The sequence below is a fragment of the Nannospalax galili genome, unplaced genomic scaffold, assembly GCF_000622305.1.
Source record: "Nannospalax galili isolate Female #2095 unplaced genomic scaffold, S.galili_v1.0 scaffold100, whole genome shotgun sequence".
Classification (NCBI taxonomy): Eukaryota; Metazoa; Chordata; class Mammalia; order Rodentia; family Spalacidae; genus Nannospalax; species Nannospalax galili.
Genome location: NW_008352891.1, coordinates 5,656,924 through 5,680,022, shown reverse-complemented (window position 1 = coordinate 5,680,022; position 23,099 = coordinate 5,656,924). Strand labels below are relative to the sequence as shown.

The 23,099-nt window shown below is 46.7% G+C and overlaps 1 protein-coding gene across 1 annotated transcript in view; it reads right to left on the bottom strand.

Moving 5' to 3' along the window:
* Window positions 1-9,718: 9,718 nt before the first annotated feature.
* The window catches only part of Cys1 (cystin 1), a 17,214-nt gene continuing 3,833 nt past the window's right edge, over window positions 9,719-23,099 (bottom strand). The window contains exons 2-3 of the mRNA XM_017802465.2: window positions 12,967-13,019; window positions 9,719-11,188 (exon numbers count right to left, since the gene is read on the bottom strand). Coding sequence (XP_017657954.1) covers window positions 11,083-11,188; window positions 12,967-13,019 — 159 coding nt within the window. The 3' untranslated portion in view covers window positions 9,719-11,082. The remainder of the gene's footprint in view (window positions 11,189-12,966; window positions 13,020-23,099) is intronic.

The window sequence follows — 23,099 nt, the reverse complement described above, 5'->3', positions numbered from 1 at the left end:
TGCCTTGTGACAGAGATAAAAACATCTCTGGGGATGGAGAGTTTGTTCAGTTAACACTGACTGCTCTTACAGAAGACCTGGGTTCAATTCCCAGCACCCACATGGTGGTTAACAACCCTCCATAACCCATAACTCCAGTTCTAGGGGATCTGATGCTCTCTTCTGACCTCAGGCATTGCACAGTATGGTGCACTTACATACCTGCAGGCAATACATATACATAAAATAAAAATAATATTTTTTAAAAATGACATCTCTGGGGGTTTAGCTCAATTGTGGAGTGCTTGCCTAGCATGCATGAAGCCCTTGGGTTCAGTCCCCAGCATTGCATAAAACAATAGTGGTACATGTCTCCTGTTTCCAGCATTCAGGAAATGAAGGCAAAGGATTAAGAGTTCAAAGTCATCCTCAGCTATATAATGAGTTGAAGGCTAGCTTGAGCTACATGAGATGCTCTCAAAAACAAAAAAAACCCATTTCAGCTGGGTGTGGTAGTACCCACCTTTTAAACTCAACACTCAGGGAGCATAGGCAGGAGGAGCTCTGTGAGATCAAGACCAACCTGGTCTACATAGTAAGTTCCAGGCCCCTGGGGCTACAGAGAGACCCTGTCTCAAAAAACAAAAAATAACATCTCACTAGTAAAGACTCTTGGGTGTTACTTCTGTGCTTCTCCACTTTAGCTTCCTATATCCAACTGTCCACTTGACACCTGTTCAGTCACCTTCTCAAGACTTGAAATTGCAGAGCTCCACCTCTCCGTTTGCTTTACTCCCAGTTGACCCTTAAAAAGAACAGCCCCTGCATTCTTGTGGTTCAGTTCAAGACCTTGGAGTCAGTCCCCTTAACTCTTCTCACCCTACAATTCCACCTGTTACAGTCCTTTACTACTTTTCCAAAGCATCCTATGTTTTGGAAACTTCTCAGTATCCACTGTTGCCACTAGCTCAAGCCACCACCCTTGCTGTTTCTTCTCAGGCCCCTTCAAATCTTCTCAGTGGCCACAGAAACTGTTTGGAAATGTTCACATCACTCTTTCTAAAGTCCTTTAGTTTCCCATCTGTCCTAGTTTCATTCTGTTGCTGTGACAAATACCATGACCACAGCAACTTAGGAGAGGAAAGTGTTTATTTCAGCATATAGGCTGTAGTCCACCATTGAGGGAAGTCAGGGTAGGAACTCAGCAGGCCTGCTTGCTATTTTACACAGCATTACCTTGGACCAAAGAACTCAATTCATAGCCAAAAAAATGTACAGCAGGAACCATGCAGATGCTGTTTGTTGACTGGCTTGCAAACCACCTCACACTCGGCTAGCTTTCTTATACTATTCAGGACCACCTGCCTAAGGATTATACCACCCACAGTGGGCTGGGCCCTCCTACATCATTTAACAATCAAGACAATCCCCCACACAGGCCAATCTAATCTAGGAAGTTCCTCAAGGCTTTTTTTCTCAGATGACTAGCTGGGAAAAATTGTCAAGTTGACAATTAAAGCTAACTAGGACACCGTCTATCTTCTAGGAAAAGCCAAAGTCTCACAAGGATCCTGCTATGGTCCTGCCTTTGTTTTGGAGAAGCCAGGGACTCAGCTGCAGGAACCACCTGCACCTGCCTCACTCTTTCCAGATGACCATTGCTTTTCTTAGGTGGTGATGGAAGCCAAGGGGTACAAGGCCCCCAGCACCCACTACTACCCAGAGCTCCACTAATGGAAGTCTCAAGGGCTTCACTCACCAACAACGGCATATTGTACAACTCCAGGCCAAGTCTCTCCTCTTACCTGGTCCTGTCTGGCCTCATCTCCTTTAGCACTTTCCCAAATTCGCCTGAATCTCTGAGAGTTGGCTGTGAAGTCCCAAAAAGATGACTGTCAGTTGACTCCAGGCCTGACCACAACTTGTAGATGTGGGTTAATAGCACTGGCCACTCAGGGGAGTAAAAGAGTCGCATTGAAAGAACAGAGTGTAATCTATCGAATATGTTCACTCAGTACTGCTGAACGTAAGCACCTGGGGCAAGAACTACCTCCCTATTGAAACATCCCTTGCCTTACAACAGTGCCTGGCATGTGGTAGGTGCTGAATGCAGGCTTGAAAAGATGTTGGGTCCTTGCACTGGAATTTGTGAGCTGATGCTTCAGGATGTCAGTACAGGGATGAGCTGAGCTGCTCTGTCAGCTCAGTCTGGGGGCAGTGGCAGGCCTCTGGCTGGGCCTTCCAGGGATGCTGAGAAGGGGCACACCTGTGTCCCCACCAGAGGGGGTAGAGTTGTATGTGTCCCCGTGGAAAGGGCCCACTGCTTTACAGGTGCCCACCTTAGCGGGATGGTGCAAGAAAGATTAGTCGTTCATGCTGGTCCTGGCTGTTGTGTGTGTGCAGATGTGTTGGGGGTTGAGAAGTGTCCTGGATAGCTTTAGTTGTCAACTTGACACACCTGATTAGAGGAAATCTCAATTAAGCATTGGATTTGCCTGTGGCCATGTCTGTGGGGCATTTTCTCAATTGTTAAGTGATATGGGAGGGCCCAGTCGCCCACTGTGGGCAGTGCCAACCCTGGGCAGATGGTCTTGTGTTGTATAAGAAACAGGCTGAGCACTGGCCAGAGGAGCAAGCCAGTAAGGAGCGTTCCTCCATGAGCAGCAGTCCTCCATGGTCTGTGCTCCAGGTTCCTGCCCTGAGTTCCTGCTTTGGCTTCCCTTGATGATGAACTATGCTATAAGCCACATAAACTCCTCCCGAAATTGGTTTTGGTCAATGTTTTTATCACAGCAACTGAAAGCTAACTAGAACAAGAAGTAATAATGGCCATTGCATCCAACTGTTCTGAAGGGACACATACATCATGGAGGCTCACCTTCCAAGTCCTCTTAGCACTCCTAAGGGCCCAGCCAACTCCAGATTGCCCTGAACTGATCTGAAAACAGGCCTCCTCTGCCCAGCATGGATCCTGCTGAGCTCTGAGGACAAGCTGGCCAACAAGCAAAAATCATACAGAATAAAGAAGACCCTGTGAGCCAAATGCCAGGGATGAAGAGATGCTGTGAGCCAAAGGCCAGGGAAGAGGAGATGCACAAACAACCAGGTAACAATGCAAATTTGTGGTTTGAATGAGAAATGTCCCCAATAGGCTCAAGTATTTGAACATTTGCTATACGGTCCCCAGCTGGTGGTACTGTCTCTGGGGAAGGTCATGGAACTTTTATGAGTGGGCTTGCTGGAGGAAGGATATCATTGGGGGAGGGCTTTGAGAGTTCATAGCCTTGTCCCACTTCCAGTTGCTCTCAGCTTTCTGCTCCTGCCACCACCTGTTATGCTCCCCCTACCACTAGGGACTCCCTCTAAAGTTGTAAGCCAAAATAAACTTCCTTCTAGAAGCTGCCTTGGTTATGGTGTTTTATCAAAGCAACAGAAAAGTAACTAATATATAGGTAAAGCAGTAGAAACTTAAGTGCCAGGAAGCTGCCTCAGTTCTCACTGCTAGCTCCAATATAGTGACCTCTATGGAACTACCCCAGGTCGCCTGCCTCTGGATCTCACAAGGTTGTAAAAATGTGTTGCCAGATTCTACTGGCCTTCATTTACTGCAAATTTACTTTCTAAAACGTAAGCTCCTATATGGCAGATATCAAATTGTATCCATCCATCCACTCACTTCTTTACCCTCCCATGCACCCATCCGTTTACTCACTACTCACCCATCTACTCATCCATCCATTCATCTCCCCTCCTTCCAGCTATCCATCTGTCCACCCACTCATTCGTCCAGTAATCATTTAATGAACTGTTGTGTTGGATAAAAACAATAGCAACAACAACAAAACAGAGGTATTATCCCAGCTCTCACCCAAAGACTTTATAATTATGTAGGTGATGCACACAGGAAGATATGTGGTAAACATTCAGGCATAATGGAGTCTACTCCCAGAGAATTCTCAGGCCATGCTAAGGGCCCCCACCTCACTTGCCAGAATCCTAGTGGGGGGTGGGTGAGAGGTCTCTGCTACTTCAAGCCTCAGGTCTTTGCCCTGGCCCCTTTTCCTGTCAGTCTCTACCACCAGCACCTGCCTCCATTAAACAGAGTTCCTTAGGGTAGGTGATAGCACTTCCTGTGCCTGGCCTGTGTCCCTACAACCTAGCACCCAGCTCAGGAAGCATATCCAGGAGGATTTGTTAAATGGAGATCAGTCTCCAGCTGGAGTTGCTGGAGGGTAAGGCTGGTGCTGAGAACAGGTATAGTCCAGAATGGAATGAAGGAAAGATGGAAGAGGCAAAGGTTGTGGTGGCTGGATGTGAAGTGAAAGAGAACATGCAGGCGGCCCAGAGCCTGGTGCCTCAGTGGCAGGTGCAACAGCTGGGGAGTGAGGAGTACAGGTCTCCATGGCACTGGCCTGCCCCTGTACATCCCACATCTGTGTGTCCCATGGCAGGAGCTTTATAGATAGGGCTTTGCTTTGGAATGAGGGCCTGGGCACAGGGCCAAGGTCATCCTGCTGTGTGCTACTCAGAAAGCTACCCACCTCCAAGGCTTTAGCTTCATGATTCATGAAGTGAGGACTGCATAGAGACTGCAGGCACTGTGCCTCTCAGTGTTGGCACTTTTGTGTATGGAAGGAACTTTTTACATCTTGGACCCAAAGACCCAAAGTTTTCCAGCTTGATGTTTGGGGGAGGTCAGGGAAAACTGTAAGAGGTTGGGCCTGGCGGGATGTCTTCCAATCAGTAGGCTGTTCTTGACCAGGAAATAGGACACAGCCCTCCACTTTCTCCTTTGCTTCCTCAATGTGAGATGACCACCTTTGTTCCACCTTACCTTCTTGCCGTGATGCTACATCACAAGCCCAAAAGCACTGAAGCCAAATGACTATAGACTTTGACCTCCCAAACTGTGAGCCAAAACAAACCTCTCTCTCTCTCTCTGTTTTTTGTTTGTTTGTTTGTTTGTTTTGTTTTGTTTTGTTTTGTTTTGTTTTGAGACACAGTTCCCCTGTAGCCCCAGCTGTCCTGGAACTCGCTATGGAGACCAGTCTGGCCTCGATCTTACAGAGGTCTGCCTGCCTCTGCCTCCAAGTGCTGGGATTAAAGTCATGTGCCACCATGCCAGGCAAAACTTTTCTCTTTGTAAATTGACTATCCCAGATATTTTTGTAGTAATGGGAAGTTGACCAGTACAAAGCTTAATTGAGTTGGGCGTGGTGGTGCACACCTTTAATCCCAGCACTCAGGAGGCAGAGGCAGGCAGGTCTCTGTAAGAGTGAGGCCAGCCTGGTCTACATAGTGAATTTCAGGCCAGCCTGGGCTGCAGAGAGACCCTGCCTCAAAAAATTAATTAATTAAATTTAAAAATTAATATTTTTAAAAAGCCTTAATTGTTTTCCACCAAAAGGAGCCAGGGCTCCTTTAATGTCAGCCTGGAGGCACAAACATCTCAGAATGGGCTCCAATTCTGGGTCTAGAATATTCACTTCCAAAGGATCAGGGGATACATTACAGCAGCAAAGAAGTCAACTCACTAGGACTCTTGTAGCAAATGTGTGGCAATTTGAACAGTAAAATAATAATGGGCCTTCCACTTCTGCCTAACAAGTAATAAAGGAGATCCAGTTTACCTCGCGTCGGTGGAGCCTCCATCTCCACAGGCACAGATCAGCTCCCACCCATACCAAGGGTCAGGTTCGGGTCCCCCATGTGATCCCTCCCCCCATCGCTTGGCATTCAGCCAGACTTTGCAGTGCAGAGGACTCAGTGGATCACTTATCATTCAGGCCTCACAGTAACCTTGGGAGGTAGGAGAGACAGGCACCACTGGCCCTGAGACAGAGCAGGAGCTGAATTCAAGACTGCGTGAAGGGGTGCAGGGTAAGGGTGGGCCTAGTATCTGGGTCTTCCCTGTTGTTCCTGAGTTCGTGTCACAGACAGATGCTGACTTGGGGTCTTCTGCTAGGGTGTTGGTGTGGGATAAATTGGAATGGTGACTCTTTATAGTGAGTCCTCATCTGAGGACTAAGGTTCTCCATCTGTGCCTCTGGGACATGTGGTCTGCCTCTCAGTCCTCTGTTTTTTACATCTAGGGCCTAGCTATGTAGAGCCTGGCATGGACTGGGCCTAGCAGTATAAATTCTATACAAAAACAGCTCTTGCTGTGCCTCACTCACTGAAGGAATTAATAGGGTCATACTCTTCACAATCACCCAAAAGTTCTCCTGCCAAATAGGGGAGAAAGTTAAGTCCTCCCTCTGTTGGCTCGCTCCTTCCCCATGAATTAGCCTAACCTCTGGGAGGCTTTGTTAGTCCAGGCTTTCCAACTTCCCCTCCCAGGGCAGTTGATGACCAAGCTGCCACTGCTTCCCATGACCACATGGTGTCACTCTTGAGGGCTTAAAACCAAACCTGTCCCCTCAGCACCACAGGCAACTACATACTCCCTTCAGTTCCTATAGACTAGGTTCTAGAGCCCAGACTTCTAACATCCTGTGGAGCCCTATCTTGAGGCACCAGCAACATGGGGTGCCAGTTACTGGCCAACTACCTCTGGTGGTTCAAGTACTTACCTGTCTTTCCAAGGGCTCCATGCCCCCAGAAAGAGAGCAGGTTGTTGTTAACCCTAGAAGACAGGGTTTCCTTACACCTCTTCCTTCCTTCCTTCCTTCCTTCCTTCCTTCCTTCCTTTCTTCCTCTCTCCCTCCCTCCCTCCCTCCCTCCTTCCTTCGTTCCTTCTTCCTTCCTTCCATTTTTGAGACAGAGTCTCCCTGTAGCCCCAACTGGCCTGGAACTTGCTATGTAGATCAGGATAGCCTCAAACTCAGAGATCTGCCTGCCTCTGCCTCCTGAGTGCTGGGATCAAAGGCGTGCGCCACCACACCCAACCTACCTCCTGTTTCTTTTTAATTTTTAAAATTTTATGTGTATGAGTGTATTGCCTGCATGTATGTGAGTGCACCAGTGTCGTGCAATGCTGCGGTAGTCAGAAGAGGGCTTTGGATTCCCTTGGAACTGGAGTTAAGGACGGTTTGTAGCCACCATGTGGGTTCTGAGAATTGAACCCGGGTCCTCTGTAAGAGCAATCAGTGCTCTTAACAGCTGAGTCATCTCTCCAGCCCCCCACCACCTGTTTCTTAAGGTCTAAGTGTCCCTCAAGGCCCAGCCATCCCCTCACAAAGTCTGACTATGGAGCCTCCATCCTAGACCAGGCAACTAATCTTCAGAGTCTATGGGGACTAGAGAGATGGCTTCAAAGTTAAGAGCACTGGCTACTCTTGCAGAGGGCCCAGGTTTACTTCCCTGCACCCACATGGTAGCTCACAACCATCTGTAACTCCAGGTCCAAGGAATCCAATGCCCTTTTGGCATCTATGGTCACCAGGCACAAATAAAGTACACATACATACATGCAGGAAGACAAATACACATAAAATAAAAATAAATCTTTTTTAAAATGTGATATATCAGGGCGCTAGAGAGTTGGCTCAGTAGTTAAGAGCACTGGCTACTCTTGCAGAGGACCAGGTTTTGATTCTCAGTACCCACATCATGACTAACAACTGTCCATAGCTCTAGTTCCAGGGAATCTGACACTCTCTTGTGTCCTCCATGGCATTGCATGACACGGATGCACTTACATACATGCAGGCAATACACTCATAAAATTTTTAAAAAATAATAAAAATGTGATATATCAGCCAGCAGGATTGCTCAGTGGTAACGGTCTTGCCAAGTCTGATAAACTGAGTTTGATCCCCAGAACCCATATAGTGGAAAGAGAGGATCCTGGAAATTGTCCTCTCACGTCCACACACTTGTGCCACAGCATGTGTACACACACACACACACACACACACACACACACACACACACACACAAACATGAAGTAAAATAAAAATGTAATAAAATATGATTACATTGTGTGTGAGAGAGAGAGAGGATGACTGTATGTGGGTGGTTACATGTGTGCCACAGCACACATGTGGAGGTGAGGGGGCAACTTTCAGGGGTCGGTTCTTTCCTTCCATCATGTAGGCCCTGTGGATAGAACTCGGTTTGTCAAGCTTGGCAGTGGGAACCTTTTACCCACTGAGCCATCACCTTGGCTGTTAAATTTTTTAATTATATTTTACTTCTGCCTCGCTCTTACCTAGGAAAAATACTCAACACTCATGGGTGGCTTCTGACTACTGCCAACAATCTCCAGATTCCCAGAGCGCAACACAGTGACAAAGGAGCCTCTGCTAGGAGGGATAGTGACATCCACTCATGAATCCCAGTGTCTACCTAGGGTGGAACTCAGGCAGAGGCCTGAGCACTGTTCCAGAAAATGAAGTGGCTCTGGGACTTGGGAACATCAAAGATGAGGGTCTTACAAGCTTGTTCCAGGCAGTCTGAGCCAACCCCTGCTAGTGAAGGCGGTCCCTGTCACGCTGAGCCAAGACCCAGGGACAAAAGAGCAGAGGCCTGGGAGCTTCTCAAGGCTCTGCCCTTCCATCCATAAAGCCCACTCGAGATTTCTGAGCTGGAAGGGAGCACATTTTCTCAAGCTCAGCCTTGGAGCATCTCAGGGGAGCTCTCCTGCTACAGAACTGGGAGGCCGTCTGTAGTTACTTACACATTCCCTGACAGGAACTTGGATCCGCATTGCCAACTTTGAGGTGTTTTTCTTTCTGCTTCTGTTGTGGCCACATTCCCATGCTGTTTGTGGGCAGATCCCATACTCTTGTTAGAGCTGAGTAACTGCCTGCGAGAGCAACATGGGTAGCTAACCATGAAGTGGCTGTGTAAACATGGGACACACATGGACACCTGGTACATAGGTATGCAGGAAGCATTCCTGGCAATCTACAGTGATACCCACCCTAGCTACTTGCAGTACCGGTCCCTCCAGAGCCCAGGACAGACATCTCTCCAGTTGGAACACACTTGCTTTGGCCAGCTACTGCTCAAGAGGTCCTTTCCTAGAATTCAGGACATTTTTTTAAAGACCCCAAAACAACTGCGGTGGCTTCATAGCTCTGGTACATTCATTCGAGCATTGGCACAGACTAACTACCCTGGGGAGTATGTTGGCACTTTGATCTCATTAAGGATTCCATGAGTTTCCCCAGGAAAAGCAGAGCTATCTCCTTTCTCTTAGCACCCAGAGAAACATGTCCTTTTCTAACAAAAGGATGCTGTAAAGTTGCAGACATTTGCATCAAGTTCAAAACCTGGTCCATTTGGCGACAGAAACAAAATTTAACTTTTTTTAAAATAAGCATTTGTAATGTTTGTATTGTTAAAATAGAAACAGCTTGCCAGGCGTGGTGGCACACGCCTTTAATCCCAGCACTCAGGAGGCAGAGGCAGGCGGATCTCTGTGAGTTCAAGGCCGGCCTGGTCTACATAGTGAGTTCCAGGACAGCTGGGGCTACAGGGAGACCCTGTCTCAAAAAGACAAATAAAAGAAAAAAAAAAGAAAAAAAAGAAACAGCTTTCATTTTCCTATCAAAAGGAGTGGTATGGGCTTCGGTGAGAAGCAGCTGTCACCTCTGACAGGCTTTGTCCTAACACTCAGAAGACTGTGGCTCTAGGGTCTGACTGTAATACTTGTCTCCCAGCTGTAAACAGCTGATCAAAGGCACTTTTGTGAAGTCCTAAGAGTTGATGGATTTGTTTGCTGATTGACAGCAAAGGGCTGTGGACGTGGGGTCAATGCCAGTGGCTTTTCGTTCCTTGGTTCCTGAGATGCTGTGGCTCCAGGCTGTGTTCTGAGGATGTGTAGGCTGGCAGTGGTTCTCAGGAGAGGTAAGAACTGAGAGAGGCTGCTGTGTTGGTGGGGAATGCAGCATAAGGTGAGACCTGTTCTTTCCTCAGCAAAAGCTGTTCCCTTGACCCTCACACTCTTTTTTGAGACAGGATTTCACTACCTAGCCTGGTCAAGCCTCAAACGCACAATGATCCTCCTGCCTTGGTCTGATGAGTGCTGAGATTCCAGACATGTGCCAGCGCTCATGGCTCCCTGAACTCTTTTGTACCATTGCTCTCACCAGCTCTTCAGGTGGGGCTGCCTCCTGCTTTCTACACACCTGAGCAAGACTCACCCTGAAGGTCCCACAGAAGCCTGCCCTCCTTCCTCAGAAGCCCTCTATATTTTCTCATCTGTCAACTGGGAATGTGTGAGGGCTCCTTTGGCTTCAATATTGTGACTACCTTCCACCCAAGCAGGGAGAAGGGGAAGAGGCCCACATCAGCCAGGTTGCTGGCCAGAAGGAAGCCAGAGCAGTTCTATAGGCAGTGGCACACACCACAATGGCATCTGGGACTTGGACACTGCCAGACCAACAGGGTTAGAAGGGCCTCCAAAATCCTCCAGGACTCTCGCTCAGAGAGGAAAACTGAGGCCCAGAGAGTAGGGTGAGCTCTGCATCCCATGGCAAGTTAATATAATAGCTGGGATTTCAGAGCCGTCTGTGGCTCCCCTCCCACTGCCTTCTTCCTTTCACATCCCACCAGGGGAATCTGGTAGGCTGTGGCTTGGAGAAGAGCTAAGGAAAAGTCTGAAACTCAGGCCCTAGTCCTTGCACCTGCAGCCTGCCCCTTACTTCAGAGCTGTTAGAAATGCAGTCTTCGGCCCTACCAAGACCTATGCACTCAGGGTCTGCCTGCCAACTATATCCTTGGGCCATTCATATGCACATGGAGTTAACTGTCTTCCTTTGGAGAAACCTTAGTGTGGAGAATAAGGACACACTTGATGGAATCTTCCAAAGGCCTGTGGCACAGATACCAAGAGGGATTCACCTTTCCCCCACCTGGAGAAGCAGTTAGGACTCCAGGGAAACCACACAGCCAGGCCACCCTTCAGAATGAGAGGAAGGTCCCAGACATGTGGCCCCGCATCTGCTTGTCCTCAGCCTCAGTCTGCCAGACCAGCAACAGCCAAGCAGGACTGACTGAGACTCTGAAAAGTTCAGTTTTAGACGATCCAGACGTAGCTGTATTCCAGAGGTGGTTCCATTCTGGCTGGGCATAGGTGGAGAAAAGTGGTGCCCTCTGTCTCCTGCACAGTTCACACAAGGCCTGGTCAGTAGTGACCAGGTCTGCTCCGCCAGCTCAGCGGCAGTACTCCCGCTCAATGCTGGCCATCAGCTCCTCTTCAGAATAGTCATAGGAGATGGTCGACTGCCCCTCAGTCCTCTTGTGGCTGCTGCCTGGAGCCCTGTGGGTAAGAAACACAGACACAGGTAGACATTATCTTATAACTCTCATCTTCACTGGCAACCACAGTGGTCTTTAACAGATCCATCCTAACACCCAAACCTCTGCTCCAGGGACACCTAAATCTCTTTCCTACCCAACACATGGACATGATCACCCTCACTCATTCTCTGTCTTCATCATCCCATATTATTCACCAAGTTTTGTGGTGAAGGAGAAGCAGGTACATGCAGAATGAGTGAGGAGGGTCTGAGGTTCAAATGCAAGTACCATCACAGGGCTCAGCCACTGAGGGTAAGTCATTTGTACCTTAAAAACACAACTTTAGGGGCTGGAGAGATGGCTCAGCGGTTAAGAGCACTGAGTGCTCTTGCCAGAGGATTTGGGTTTGAGTCCCAGCACCCACATGGCGGCTACAAACCATCCTTAACTCCAGTTCCAGGGGAATCTGAAGCCCTCTTCTGACCTCTGCAGCATTGTACGACATGGGTGCACTCACATACATGCAAGCAATACACTCACACACATAAAATAAAAATAATAAATAAAATATTTTTTAAAAAACCCACAACTTTATTCATAAGTTCATTCTGAGGCATAAAAAAGTAATGTATGGATAGAGATGGAATGGGAGCTCAATGCTGTCAGTCATTACAGATGGGAGCTAGAAGCACAGTGTCCATGTGCCAGCTCACCCCACTGCCCCTGTGCTGGCATCTCCCAGGATGTCACAGCAGCTGCTGTGGGACTGAGATGGGACCTGAAGAGATTTCCTACTGTTGTTATCAGAGCTCAGAGTGAGTCTACCAGCTAGGACCCCACCTACATGCCCCCCTCCTGTGATGGTTAGTTTTAATTATCAACTTGTCTCAATGGAGAATCACCTGGGAAGAGAGTCTCAATGAAGGATTATCTAGATTGAAGGTTGGCCTGTGGGCATGTCTGTGAGGGATTTCTTCTCTTTCTTAAAAATATTTAATTTATTTTAATTTTGCTTGCATGTGTGTAGGTGTACCCACCAGGTGGATGCTGGAAACTCAACCAGGGTCCTCTGCAAGAGCAGCCAGTGCTCTTAACTGCTGAGTCATCTCTCCAGTCCTTATTTATTTATTTATTTATTTATTTATTTATTTATATGGGGGCACACATTCCAGTGTGTGTGAAGGTCAGAGGACAACTTCTAGTTGATTCTCTCCTTCTACCATGTGGGTCCCAGGGACTAAACTCATGTTGTCAGACTTGGTGGCAAGCTCCTTGCTAGCTGAGCCATCTCTGTACCCACCTTCCTTTTTTTCCTCAGTACTATGAACCTATGGCCTTGGACATGCCAGGCAAGCACCCTGATACTGGGCCATATTCCCAGGTCTTTGAGGAGCTTTAAAAGAAGAAAAAGACCAGGGTCCTGGGCCCTACTTGCAGGGAGCTTCAGTGCATTTGTCTGATAGTTGTTTTGGAGCTCCAGGTAGTGTCACCTATGAACTAGCAAGGACAGTGTTCACAGATGAAGCCACTGTGTGCACAGCAGGACACCTGAGTGGGTCTGAATAAACTTGCAGGGTCAGGAATGGCCTGGGAAGATCCAGGTCTTGACCACCACAGGAGGAAGCTCAGAGCTTCTGCAGGTGACAAGGCTGCTGTGAGCTCCCTTTGCTCCCCGTGAGGGCACAGTAGACATCCTCAGAGCATAATGAGCTGAAGGACAGTTCACCCAGGGGGGCTTTGAGGTGGCTGGAGTAATTGAAGGCTTGTGAAGGACAAGTGCCTTCCCTCCATACTTACTCAGAAGCACCACTGTCTTTGGGGTGGTCCTCAACCTTCTGTTCTGGGAACACCTTGAGAAGGAAGAAGGGAAGAAGCATCAAAAAATTTGTCACTATGGGGCTACAGAGATCGCTCAGCAGTTAAGAGCACTAGCTCTTCTTACAGAGGACCCAGGTTTGGGTCACAACACCTACATGGTGGCTAATTCTAGTTCCAAGGAATCTGAACTGGCCTCTGGGAGCATTGCACATAGCCTGTGCACATATATACATGTAGGCAAAATATTCACATACATAAAAATAAATATATTTTAAGTTGTCAATCAACTGTGTAGTGGATTAACACTTTGGCTTTATGGGACAGCCACCAGGATTAACCTAGGATCTGTAAACATCAGAATAGGGAAGGTTCTGTCCAGTTCTGGAGTCCTAGGTACCCACTTTACAGTAAAAAAAAAAAAAAAACTGAGGCTGTGGGAGGTACTTACAATGCTCATAAAAAGAGAAAGCAGAGCTGAGGCTAGACCCCTTGCCTCTCAGCTACCACCTCTCATGGTCACCCTATCTCTCACCTCTAGACTTCAACATCCCACTGCCCCCTAGAGTGAAACTACCCTATTTGCCACCTCCAAAGATCATATCACCTCCCAGCCTCAAGAGCCCTGTACCACCCCTTCATCAAGTATTCATGTTTAACCTGGGCATGGGGACTTATGCCTACAATCCCAGCACTTAGGAGGCTAAGGCAAGAGGAATAGCATAAGTTAAAAGCCAACCTGGGCTACAAAGTGAGATCTTGTCTCAAAATATGCATATATAGATTTAAGCAGCTAAATAATTGTTTTTTAAAAATAACTGTGAGCAGTAAATTTATGTTGCTTATAAATGACCCAGCCTAAAGGCATTTTGTTATAATAACTTGATGGGACTAAAATACAAGGATAAGGTAAAAATATCCTAAAAATCTTCTAGGATAGAAGGCTCAGGTAGAGACAGGTCAACTAGAGTCAAGAATGAGATGTCAAGCAGGCTGCTCAGCCACAGCCTGGAGACCATCGAATGCTCTAAAAACATGGGACAGAGTCATTTTGAATTCAGAGCACTGAATATACTTTTAAAATTCATCAGATATTAAAAAAAGCTAAAATTAGCTTTCCAGACATAGAAAGACACACAGTTTATCAACTGTGGTGGTTTGAGTAATTGACCACTTGGTCAGTTGGTGGTGCTGTTTTGGGAAGGTCAGTGGTACCTTCAGGAGGTGTGGCCCTGCTGGAGGAAGGAAGCACATTAATGGTAATGGGCTTTGAGAGTTCATAGTCACATCCCATTACCAGTCTCTGTCCTCTCTCTGTTCTCTCTCTCTCTCTCTCTGTCTCTGTCTCTGTCTCTTGCTCTCTCTTCTCTCTCTCCCTCTCTCTCTCTCTCTCATCTCTGTCTCTCTCTTTCTTGTCTCTGTCTCCTTCCTGTACTGGCTTGAAGATATGCCCGCTCAGTTTTCTGCTCCAGCCGCCTCCTTCCATACCTCCCCACGATGATGGACTCTTATCTCTCTGTAAAAGAGATAACTCTTTCTTCTATAAGTTGCCTTGGTCATGGTGTTTCATCACAACAATAGAAAAGCAACTAATACATCAACCATTACCTTTTCTGAAGAAACTCGTGTGTGTATGTGTGTGTGTGTGTGTTTAGTATGTATATGCATGCATGTGTAGGGCAAAGGCTGACGGGTCTCTCCCTCTTTTGATCTCCACTTTGTTATTTTGTTTTGTTTTATTTTAGTTATTTTATGTGTATGAGTGTTTTGTGTGCATGCATGTAAGTGCACCCATGTTGTACAATGCCTGTGGAGGCCAGAAGAGGGCATTGGATCCCCTGGAACTGATACAGTTGTGAGTGCTGGGAACCAAACCCAAGTCCTATCCAAGAGCAGCCGGTGTTCTTAACTGCTGAGCCATCTCTCCCGTCCCTTTTTTTTGTTTTGTTGCCAGGTCTCTCATGGAACCCAGAGTTCATGGGTTGGCTGAACTGGCTGGCCATCAAGCTCTGGGGATCCCTATCGCTGTCCGCTCAGTGATAGGGTTTCCAGGCATCTACCACCATGCCTGGGTTTTATGTGGGTGCAGGAGATCTGCAGTCAGTCCTCATGCTTACACAGCAGATTCTTTACCCACAGCAGATTTTTTCCCTAGCCCTTGGGAAAGGCATTTTAAAAGATTTTTCTAAAAAATCTGTCTGGATGTAGTGACATACACAATTAATTCTACCTACTCAGGTGTTGGGAGCTGTTAGTCTATTATGTACATTGAGCTGTGGCAGGCTTGTTTACTGAGTTTGTGTTCTGCACACCAGTACCTAATCTGCCAAATCAGGAGGAATGTGTTTATATGGAGAGCCTCATAATATCTGACCTGGAGGCAATAGTGGTAGACAAAAAGATCAAAGAAGGCTTTGAAGTATTTGACCCTCCTTGACCCTCAGATACAGGTGGGAAAAACAGCTGTTGAAACTAATTGAGTTCTTCTGTATAAAAAGGCGGAGCTGAAATAAACCAGGGCTGCAGTCTCTACTGACAGCCCTCCCAAGTATCTTTTCTGTCTCTTGTTTTTTCTTTCAATCCTCACTCCCCCTTTCAGGTACTGTCCATCTTGGCTGGCTGGCATCGGCACTCAGGAACCTGAGGCAGGAGGATCAGGAGTTCAAGGATATCCTCATCTACATAGTGAATTTGAGGCCAGCCTGGGCTATATGAACCCTTGTCTCATACCAAACCAGCCAGGCATGGTAATACATACCTTTAATCCCAGCACTCAGAGGCAAAGGTAGGTGGGATTTCTGTGAGTTCAAGGCCAGCTTGGTCTACATAGAGATTTCCAGGCCAGCTGGGGCTACAGGGAAGCCCTGTCTCAAAAAACTAAATAATAATAGTAAACAAACAAAATACCAAACAAAACACCCAGAAAATAAAACATTTTAACTGTGGCAAAATATGCATTACTTAAAATTTTCCTAGTTTAATCATTTTCAAGTATGTCCTTCAGTTAAGCACTTTCTTACTGTTATGCAACTGTCCCCACAGAACTCTTTTTCTTGCTAAACTGAAAGTCTGTCCCCACTAAACACTAACTTTCCATTGCCCCTCCCAGCCCCTGGTAACCACCATGCTGCTTTCTGTCTCTGTGAAGGTGATGACTCTGAGTACCCACACCCTGACAATCCTATGGTATTTGACCTTCAGTGATGGGCATATCCCACTGTCTTCAGGGTTCATTCATCTACAGTGAAGCATCTGACAGAACTTCCTTCTGAGGGCTGTATCCCAGCCCATGGTTAGCCCTCCTGCAGTCCACTTGTGACTTTTCCATCCACTCACCAGACATGAGGTTGCTTCCTGTCATGTTTAAACTATGGTGATAAAGCTGCTATGAATGTGGGTTATATCAATCTCTTTTCTGATGGCCAGCTTTTGATCCTTTGGGAATATACATAGTTTCTTCCTTACATTGATATCCACACTCCACCCTCACCCCAGCTTCTGGTACCAGTTTTATTTAACCATCCCGCAGCCATTTTTTTTTTTTTTTATGAAGCCTTCCTACTTGGATGCCTTTCTTCCTGGTCAGTTTCTGATGGAGTCAGCTTCTGCTGTCTCCACACAGCTGCTTCTCCTCTCATGACTGTAAGGTTTGTTACAGTTTCTGCAATCAGGCATGTGACAGAGTGAGAGGATCCAAGATGGAATCCAGTATGTACATCACTCCCTGGTCCTGACTGGTCTCCTCACTCTATCATAGGGGGACCTGATTGCTGCTAACAGGAAGTCCCTGCTGCCCCTAAAGGCAGCCAGAATGACAAAACCCCATTGCCATGTGTACTGTGCTCCTAAAACTGGGTACAGAAGAAGAGTCACAACCTTGCACTCTCTCTAATGGTTACATCTGTTCAATTTTCATCCTCCTTTCTCTTTGAACCTATAGTTTAATACATGACACATTTTCTAGCCAATTTTTTTTAAGTCTTGAACTTGACTTTCTCAGGTGGCAAATACATTAGCTACCTCCTGGAACATGCAGCTTGCCAGAGCCAAGGAGAAAAGGCAAAGATACAGAGCCTCCTACCTCCAGCCCACTGGCTGCCTGCCACCAGCTGTTCCCACACACATCTGGACCTGAGGAGCCTGCAGAGCCTGGGCTGAGTCCGTGGGAACTGGGTTGAGTTCAGGGTGTGCATATGTAGGGTGTGCATATGCTTGCAAGCATGTACACTGGGGTAGAAGAATGAACATCATCCCTCATGATCCCAGGGAGGCTTTGGAAAAACCAAACAAGGGACAGAAACATGAGGAGTTGAAATCAATGGTTTCTTAAGGTCTCTTAGACTCTTATGAAAAGGGGTGTGTGTGTGTGTGTGTGTGTGTGTGTGTATGTGTGTACAGGTGCTGCATGATATGGGTGTACTTACACACATACAGGCATGACACTCATACACATAAAAATAAATCAAAATTATTTTTTGATTTATTTATTTTTATTTTACGTGTGTGTTGCCTGCATGTATATAAATGCACCACATACATGCAATGCCTGTAGAGGCCAGAAAAGGATATTGGGTCACCTGGAACTAGAGTTACAAATTACCCACCATGTGGGTACTGGGAACTGAACCCAGGTCCTCTGCAAGAGCAGCCAGTGTTCTTAACCTCTGAGCCACCTCTCCAGCCCCGACATGTGAAGGTTTAATTGTTACTTTTTAGAACTCTATTGCCTATTTTATTTACCAAAATACATTATATTCTGCTTGATCTAGTGAATTTTCTCCCCTTAATCTTTAACTGCTTTGTGTGTATACCTGCACACATATCAATTACGCATATAATTGACATAGAACAAACTGCAGGTGGTTAAAGAATACAACGTGGTAAGTTCTGAATATACACATGAGTAGATATACATCCCATTAAACCCACTAAACCACAGGCACAAAACTCTAGCCAAATTCACGCTCCCCAAAACATTCTCATCCCCTCTCCTAGTGCCTCCTTTCCTTCCTGCCTTTGTCCCAGGCACCCCCTGATTTGCTCCTCCACTGAAGACTAGGTCCACTTTCTACACGTCTAGGGAAATGGAATCCTCAGCTTGCACTGCTCACTGCCTGGCTTCTTTCACTAGGCCAGCAACATTGAGATCCACCCTTGCTCTCAGGTGTACCCCCTTTACTCCAGTATGGCTATATTTCACCTTCTTTACCAATCAGCTTTCTCTGAATCCCAGGTTCCTTAGCAGGTTTCAGGATTTTGCAGTCAGGTTCCACTGCTCACCATCAGAGGGCACTGCTCTTCTGGCAGAGTGGTTGGTGTTGGAGGCCTCTTGGGAAGTTCCACTTGTGGCTTCCCAGGCAGCCCAAGCTGAGCACAGCAGGTACATGCAGAAGCTAGTCTGCACTGCTCAGGTGACAAGGGCTTGCTCCCAAAGAGGGTCTGAGAAACCCCTGCCACTGTGAGACCACCAGCCAGGTCCAAGTGAGGCCCAGTGAGGGCCTTGCATGAGCAGCAGTTCTCAAAGCCCTGAGAAGGTAGTGGCTGGAAGAAAACAGTAAGGCATACTCCTGGAGCATGCTAGCACCCTACAAAGTGAATTCACCTACTTTTTTGTAGCATTCCCTCCGGACCTCCAGAAACAGGCACTTATGGATTTCCCTAGATTCAAGGGCCAGTCTCATTTATGCTAGTGTGGTCTGGACTGAGGTCAATCTGACCTCCAGACCCCAGGTATCACCTTAATGGGCCCCAGAGGCCTGGTATGTAGAAAGATGGGATGGAATGGTCCCTAAGGTTCCTCAGCTCTTGTTATCTCATGTGTTAACAATGTAAGAACTAGGGGTCCTGGGCATTGAGAGACAGTGTTCAGTGAGAGCTGATGGCCTCAGGCTGGGATACGTGCTGTGCTGGGTAACAGGTTCATGGTGATTAGGAGCACAGACCCTCTGTTCTGACTTTCCTCACCAGAGCCTACAGGGCTATCCCATGCACTACAGAAATTCCAAGTTCCTGGTCTACAAGTTCCTGGACATCATCTCTTAGGGTGACACATACTCCAGTATTGTGCTGTCCCTGTCATTTCTATTCTGTCCTGTGCCCAGCCCTCAATAACTATCACCAAAGCACAACAGCAGGCAAGGTAGGCAAGACTCCACTCTAACCCTAACAGAGCAGGAACCACAGGGTTGGGGGTGGGGCGATAGCAAGAACATTGGTGCCTCTACCTCTAAGAACCATGCATCTAGCTTTTCAAAATCATACTCCTGACAGGAAAAAGGGCGTGAGATTTTAAGGTCTCTTGAGAGCCTAAGATCTTAAGAGGAGGAGCCACCCTTCCATTTTTTCTTTTCCTTCCTTCCTTCCTTCCTTCCTTCCTTCCTTCCTTCCTTCCTTCCTTCCTTCCTTTTTGATCTTTTTGAGACAGGGTCTCCCTATAGTGGGGCTAGTCTGAAACACTATGTAGACCAGGCTGGCTTTGAACTCACAGAAATCTGCCTGCCTCTGCTTCCCAAGTGCTGGGATTAAAGGCGTGCGCCATCACGTCCAGCTCCAATTCAGAATCTACTTTTGCTGGGGGGGGGGGCAGATAGGGTCTCTCTGTAGCCCCAGCCAGCCTAGAACTTGCTATATAGACCAGGCTGGACTCCATGTCAAAGAGATCTGCTTGCCTCTGCCTCCTGAGTGCTGGAATTAAAGGTGTGTCCTACTACATCCAGTCAGAATCTACCTTTTTAAGTTAATATTTTTGGTTAGCATACAAAGGGAAAAAACTGGCGGGAGGTGGGGGAGGTTATGTGCATGAATAGTTTTACCTGCATGTATTTTGGTGCACCATGTGCATGCAATGCCCATGAAGGCCAGAAGGGAGCATTAGATTCCCCTGGAACTGGAGTTACAGATGGTTGTTAGCACCATGGGAGCTGGGAACTGAACCTGAGTCTTCTGGAAGAGCAGCAAGTATTCTTAACCACTGTGCCATCTCTCCAGCCCCCAGAGAAATGAGTTTTATTTTGACACTTTCATACATATACATCATTATACTTTAAGACAGAGTCTCACTATGTAGCCCAGAATGGCCCTGAATTCTTGGTCATCCTCCTGCCTCAGCCTCCCAAGTGCCAAGACCACAAGCATGTTCTGCCACAGTCAGCTTGTCCTTACATTTTCTGTGTTCTCCAGGTTCCTGCTTTAGCTTTCTTCCCCATTGTGATAGTTTTGATTGTCATCTTGCTTGGATCTGGAATCAACTAAGAGACAGGCCTCTGGACCAGTCTTTGAGGGCATTTCCTGACAGGATTAGCTGAGACCCTTCCCCAGAGTGGGCTGCACAGCCCAGATCTACAGAGGTCAGAGGGAAGAGCAGTGCTGCTGGCTTGCCTGCCCTCACTTCTTGCTATGGAGTGTGCCTATCACTGCTGCTGCCACCATTCTTCGATGGCATCAAATACCAGCTTCTGGTTCCAATGTAGACTCAGTCTTTTCCAAAGACTTTCCAAGAATCTTCCAGACCTTTTGCACCATATTGGTACTGCTGAGGTATCCAGCTTGTTGGACTGAGCAGCTATGGAGTTCTCAGCCTCTTCAGTGTGCACTGGCCATTGTTGAACTACCCAGTCCCCTGTGTGAGCCAATCTAATAAAGCCCTTTTTATAATACAGATTCATTACATTGGTTCTGCTCCTCTAGAGAAGCCTTGAATACACTCCACAAGTTCTCCCCAGCAATCAGACCCTTGCAGAGTGTCAGCTACCCTGTAAGTGCTGATGTTCACACAATTACAGCTTTAGCTCCAATTACTTTCTACAATTGACATGAACTTTTTAATAGCCTGTTGACCTTGTCTATTGGACTCTGACTTGCACAAAAGCAGACCTGTCTCGCTTCCGGCTTCGTTATCAACTCAACTACTGAAGTAAGAAATCTTGGTGGCTCTTGAGATCTCCTCCCTGGGCAGTTTCCTCCAACACAACCCCCTCCAGCAGACTGACCCTGTTGAGACACAGTCTAGGAGGACACATGGGTCTCTGAAAATGTGGTGTTTGGTCTCTAGAGAGAGGGGCCTAGGGAAAGAAAGGGTACTTTTTAGTGTACCTTTAAATTTTCTCTCCATCAGCAGATTTATTATTTATTTTAATTTTTTATTTTTTTACATTTATTTTTGGGGGAGAGCACAGGCACCACGGGGTATGTGTGGAGGTCAGAGGACAACTTGCTGGAGCAGGTTTTCTCCTTTTACCTGATGGGTCCCAGGCTATCAGGCTTGGTGACAAGCACCTTTACCCACTGAGTCACCTCTTTGGCCCCTGTTCAAATTTTTTAAGCCAAGTATTTAAGAATAATAAGACACAGAAAACTTGTACTAGCTCCCCACTGCATATAGGATGGCTCAGCCTCAGCCTGGAAGATTGTGTGGGTAAGACCAAACCTTTCTTGTTACTGTTGCTTCCAGCATCCTACTGTTGCTTCCAGCATTCACCTCCTGGTGTGTATTTGTTTTTTAAGACAGAGTCTTGCTGGGTGGTGGTGCATACCTTTAATCCCAAGGCAGAGGCAGGCGAATCTCTGGGAGTTTGAGGCCATTCTGTCTCCATAGCGAATCCAGGCCAGCTGGGGCTACAGGGAGACCCTGTCTCAAAAAGACCAAAAAAAAAAAAAAAAAGTCTTATGCAACCTAGGCTGGTTGGAAACTGCTATAGCCAAGGCTAGCCTTGAACGCCTGATCTTCCTTCTTCCACCTCCCAGGGACTGGAATTATAGGAGTGCACCCCCATGCCTAGCTTTAAAGTGCTTTCCCACCTCTGGGGTTTCCTCCTGGTAGAATGCACCGTCCTTTATCAATAGCTGGGGAACTACTGACCCTGGAGTTACCCTAACAGTAACTCCAATTCCAGGGGATCCAGTGCCCTCTTCTGACCTCCACAGACACTGCATGCATGTGGTGCATATCCATGCAAAAACTCATACACATAAAATAACAATAAATAAATTTTTTTTGGTCTTTTTGAGACAGGATCTCTCTGTAGCCCCAGCTAGCCTAGAACTCACTATGTAGACCAGGCTGGCCTTGAACTCATAGATATCCGCCTGCCTCTGCCTTCTGAGTGCTGGGACTAAAGGTGTGCTCCACCACACCCAGCCCACAATAAATCTTTAAAAAAAAAATCTTCTCTAAGAGTGTCATCAAATGTCACTAGTGCAGCTTACCCTGGGACCCAGCTTTTCTAATGACTCAGTATCCTGGCATCCCCCACCATGGCATTTTGACAGAAATCTGAAAAGGTGGAACATACTGCAGATTCTTGCTCCACAGACTAATCAATATTAGATAGCTCATTTGACCAAGTAACAGACCACTGATTAGCTGAGGTACTGCTGTGTTCTTAAAAATTACAATTTGAGAGCTGGAGAGATGGCCTGGTGATTAGGAGCACTGACTGCTTACAGAAATCACATGGCATCTAAGTAACTCCAGTTCCAAGGGATCTGATACCTTCTTCTCATCTCTGTAGGCATTGCACAATACAGGTGCACTTACATGCATGCAGGCAATACACTCACACACATAAAATAAAAATAATAAGTAATACTTTTTAAAAGTTATAATTCGATTTGCTGGGCATGGAAGCACAGGCCTTTATCTCAGCACACAGGAGACAGAGGCTGGAAGATCTCTGTGAGTTTGAGGCCAGCCTGGTCTACATAGCAAGTTCTAGGTCAACTGGGTCTACAGGGAGACCCTGTCTCAAAAACAAAAAATTCGATTAAATTACTTCATAAAACACAAGTTCAAATCCATGGGTTTACTCACTTAGCTCTCCCACTCTACATGATTGAAGTTTCAAATATCCTATGAAAGTACTGTTGATTTTAAAGCTTTACTAACTTTGGGAAAGGATTTATGCCTTGGGTACCTCATGTGAACCAGAGGTTGAAAATTAATCCAAAAGAGTAACAGGAGAGGGGATGGGCCAGTGAGTTAAAGGATAAGAATTTGATAGGATATCTTATACTGATTAAAATATGTAAGGATATCATGCAGGATTGTGGAAAGCTGCTTATGAGATGGCTGGAGTAGAAGAGTTCAAAATAGAATTACACATACATAAACATGTAAA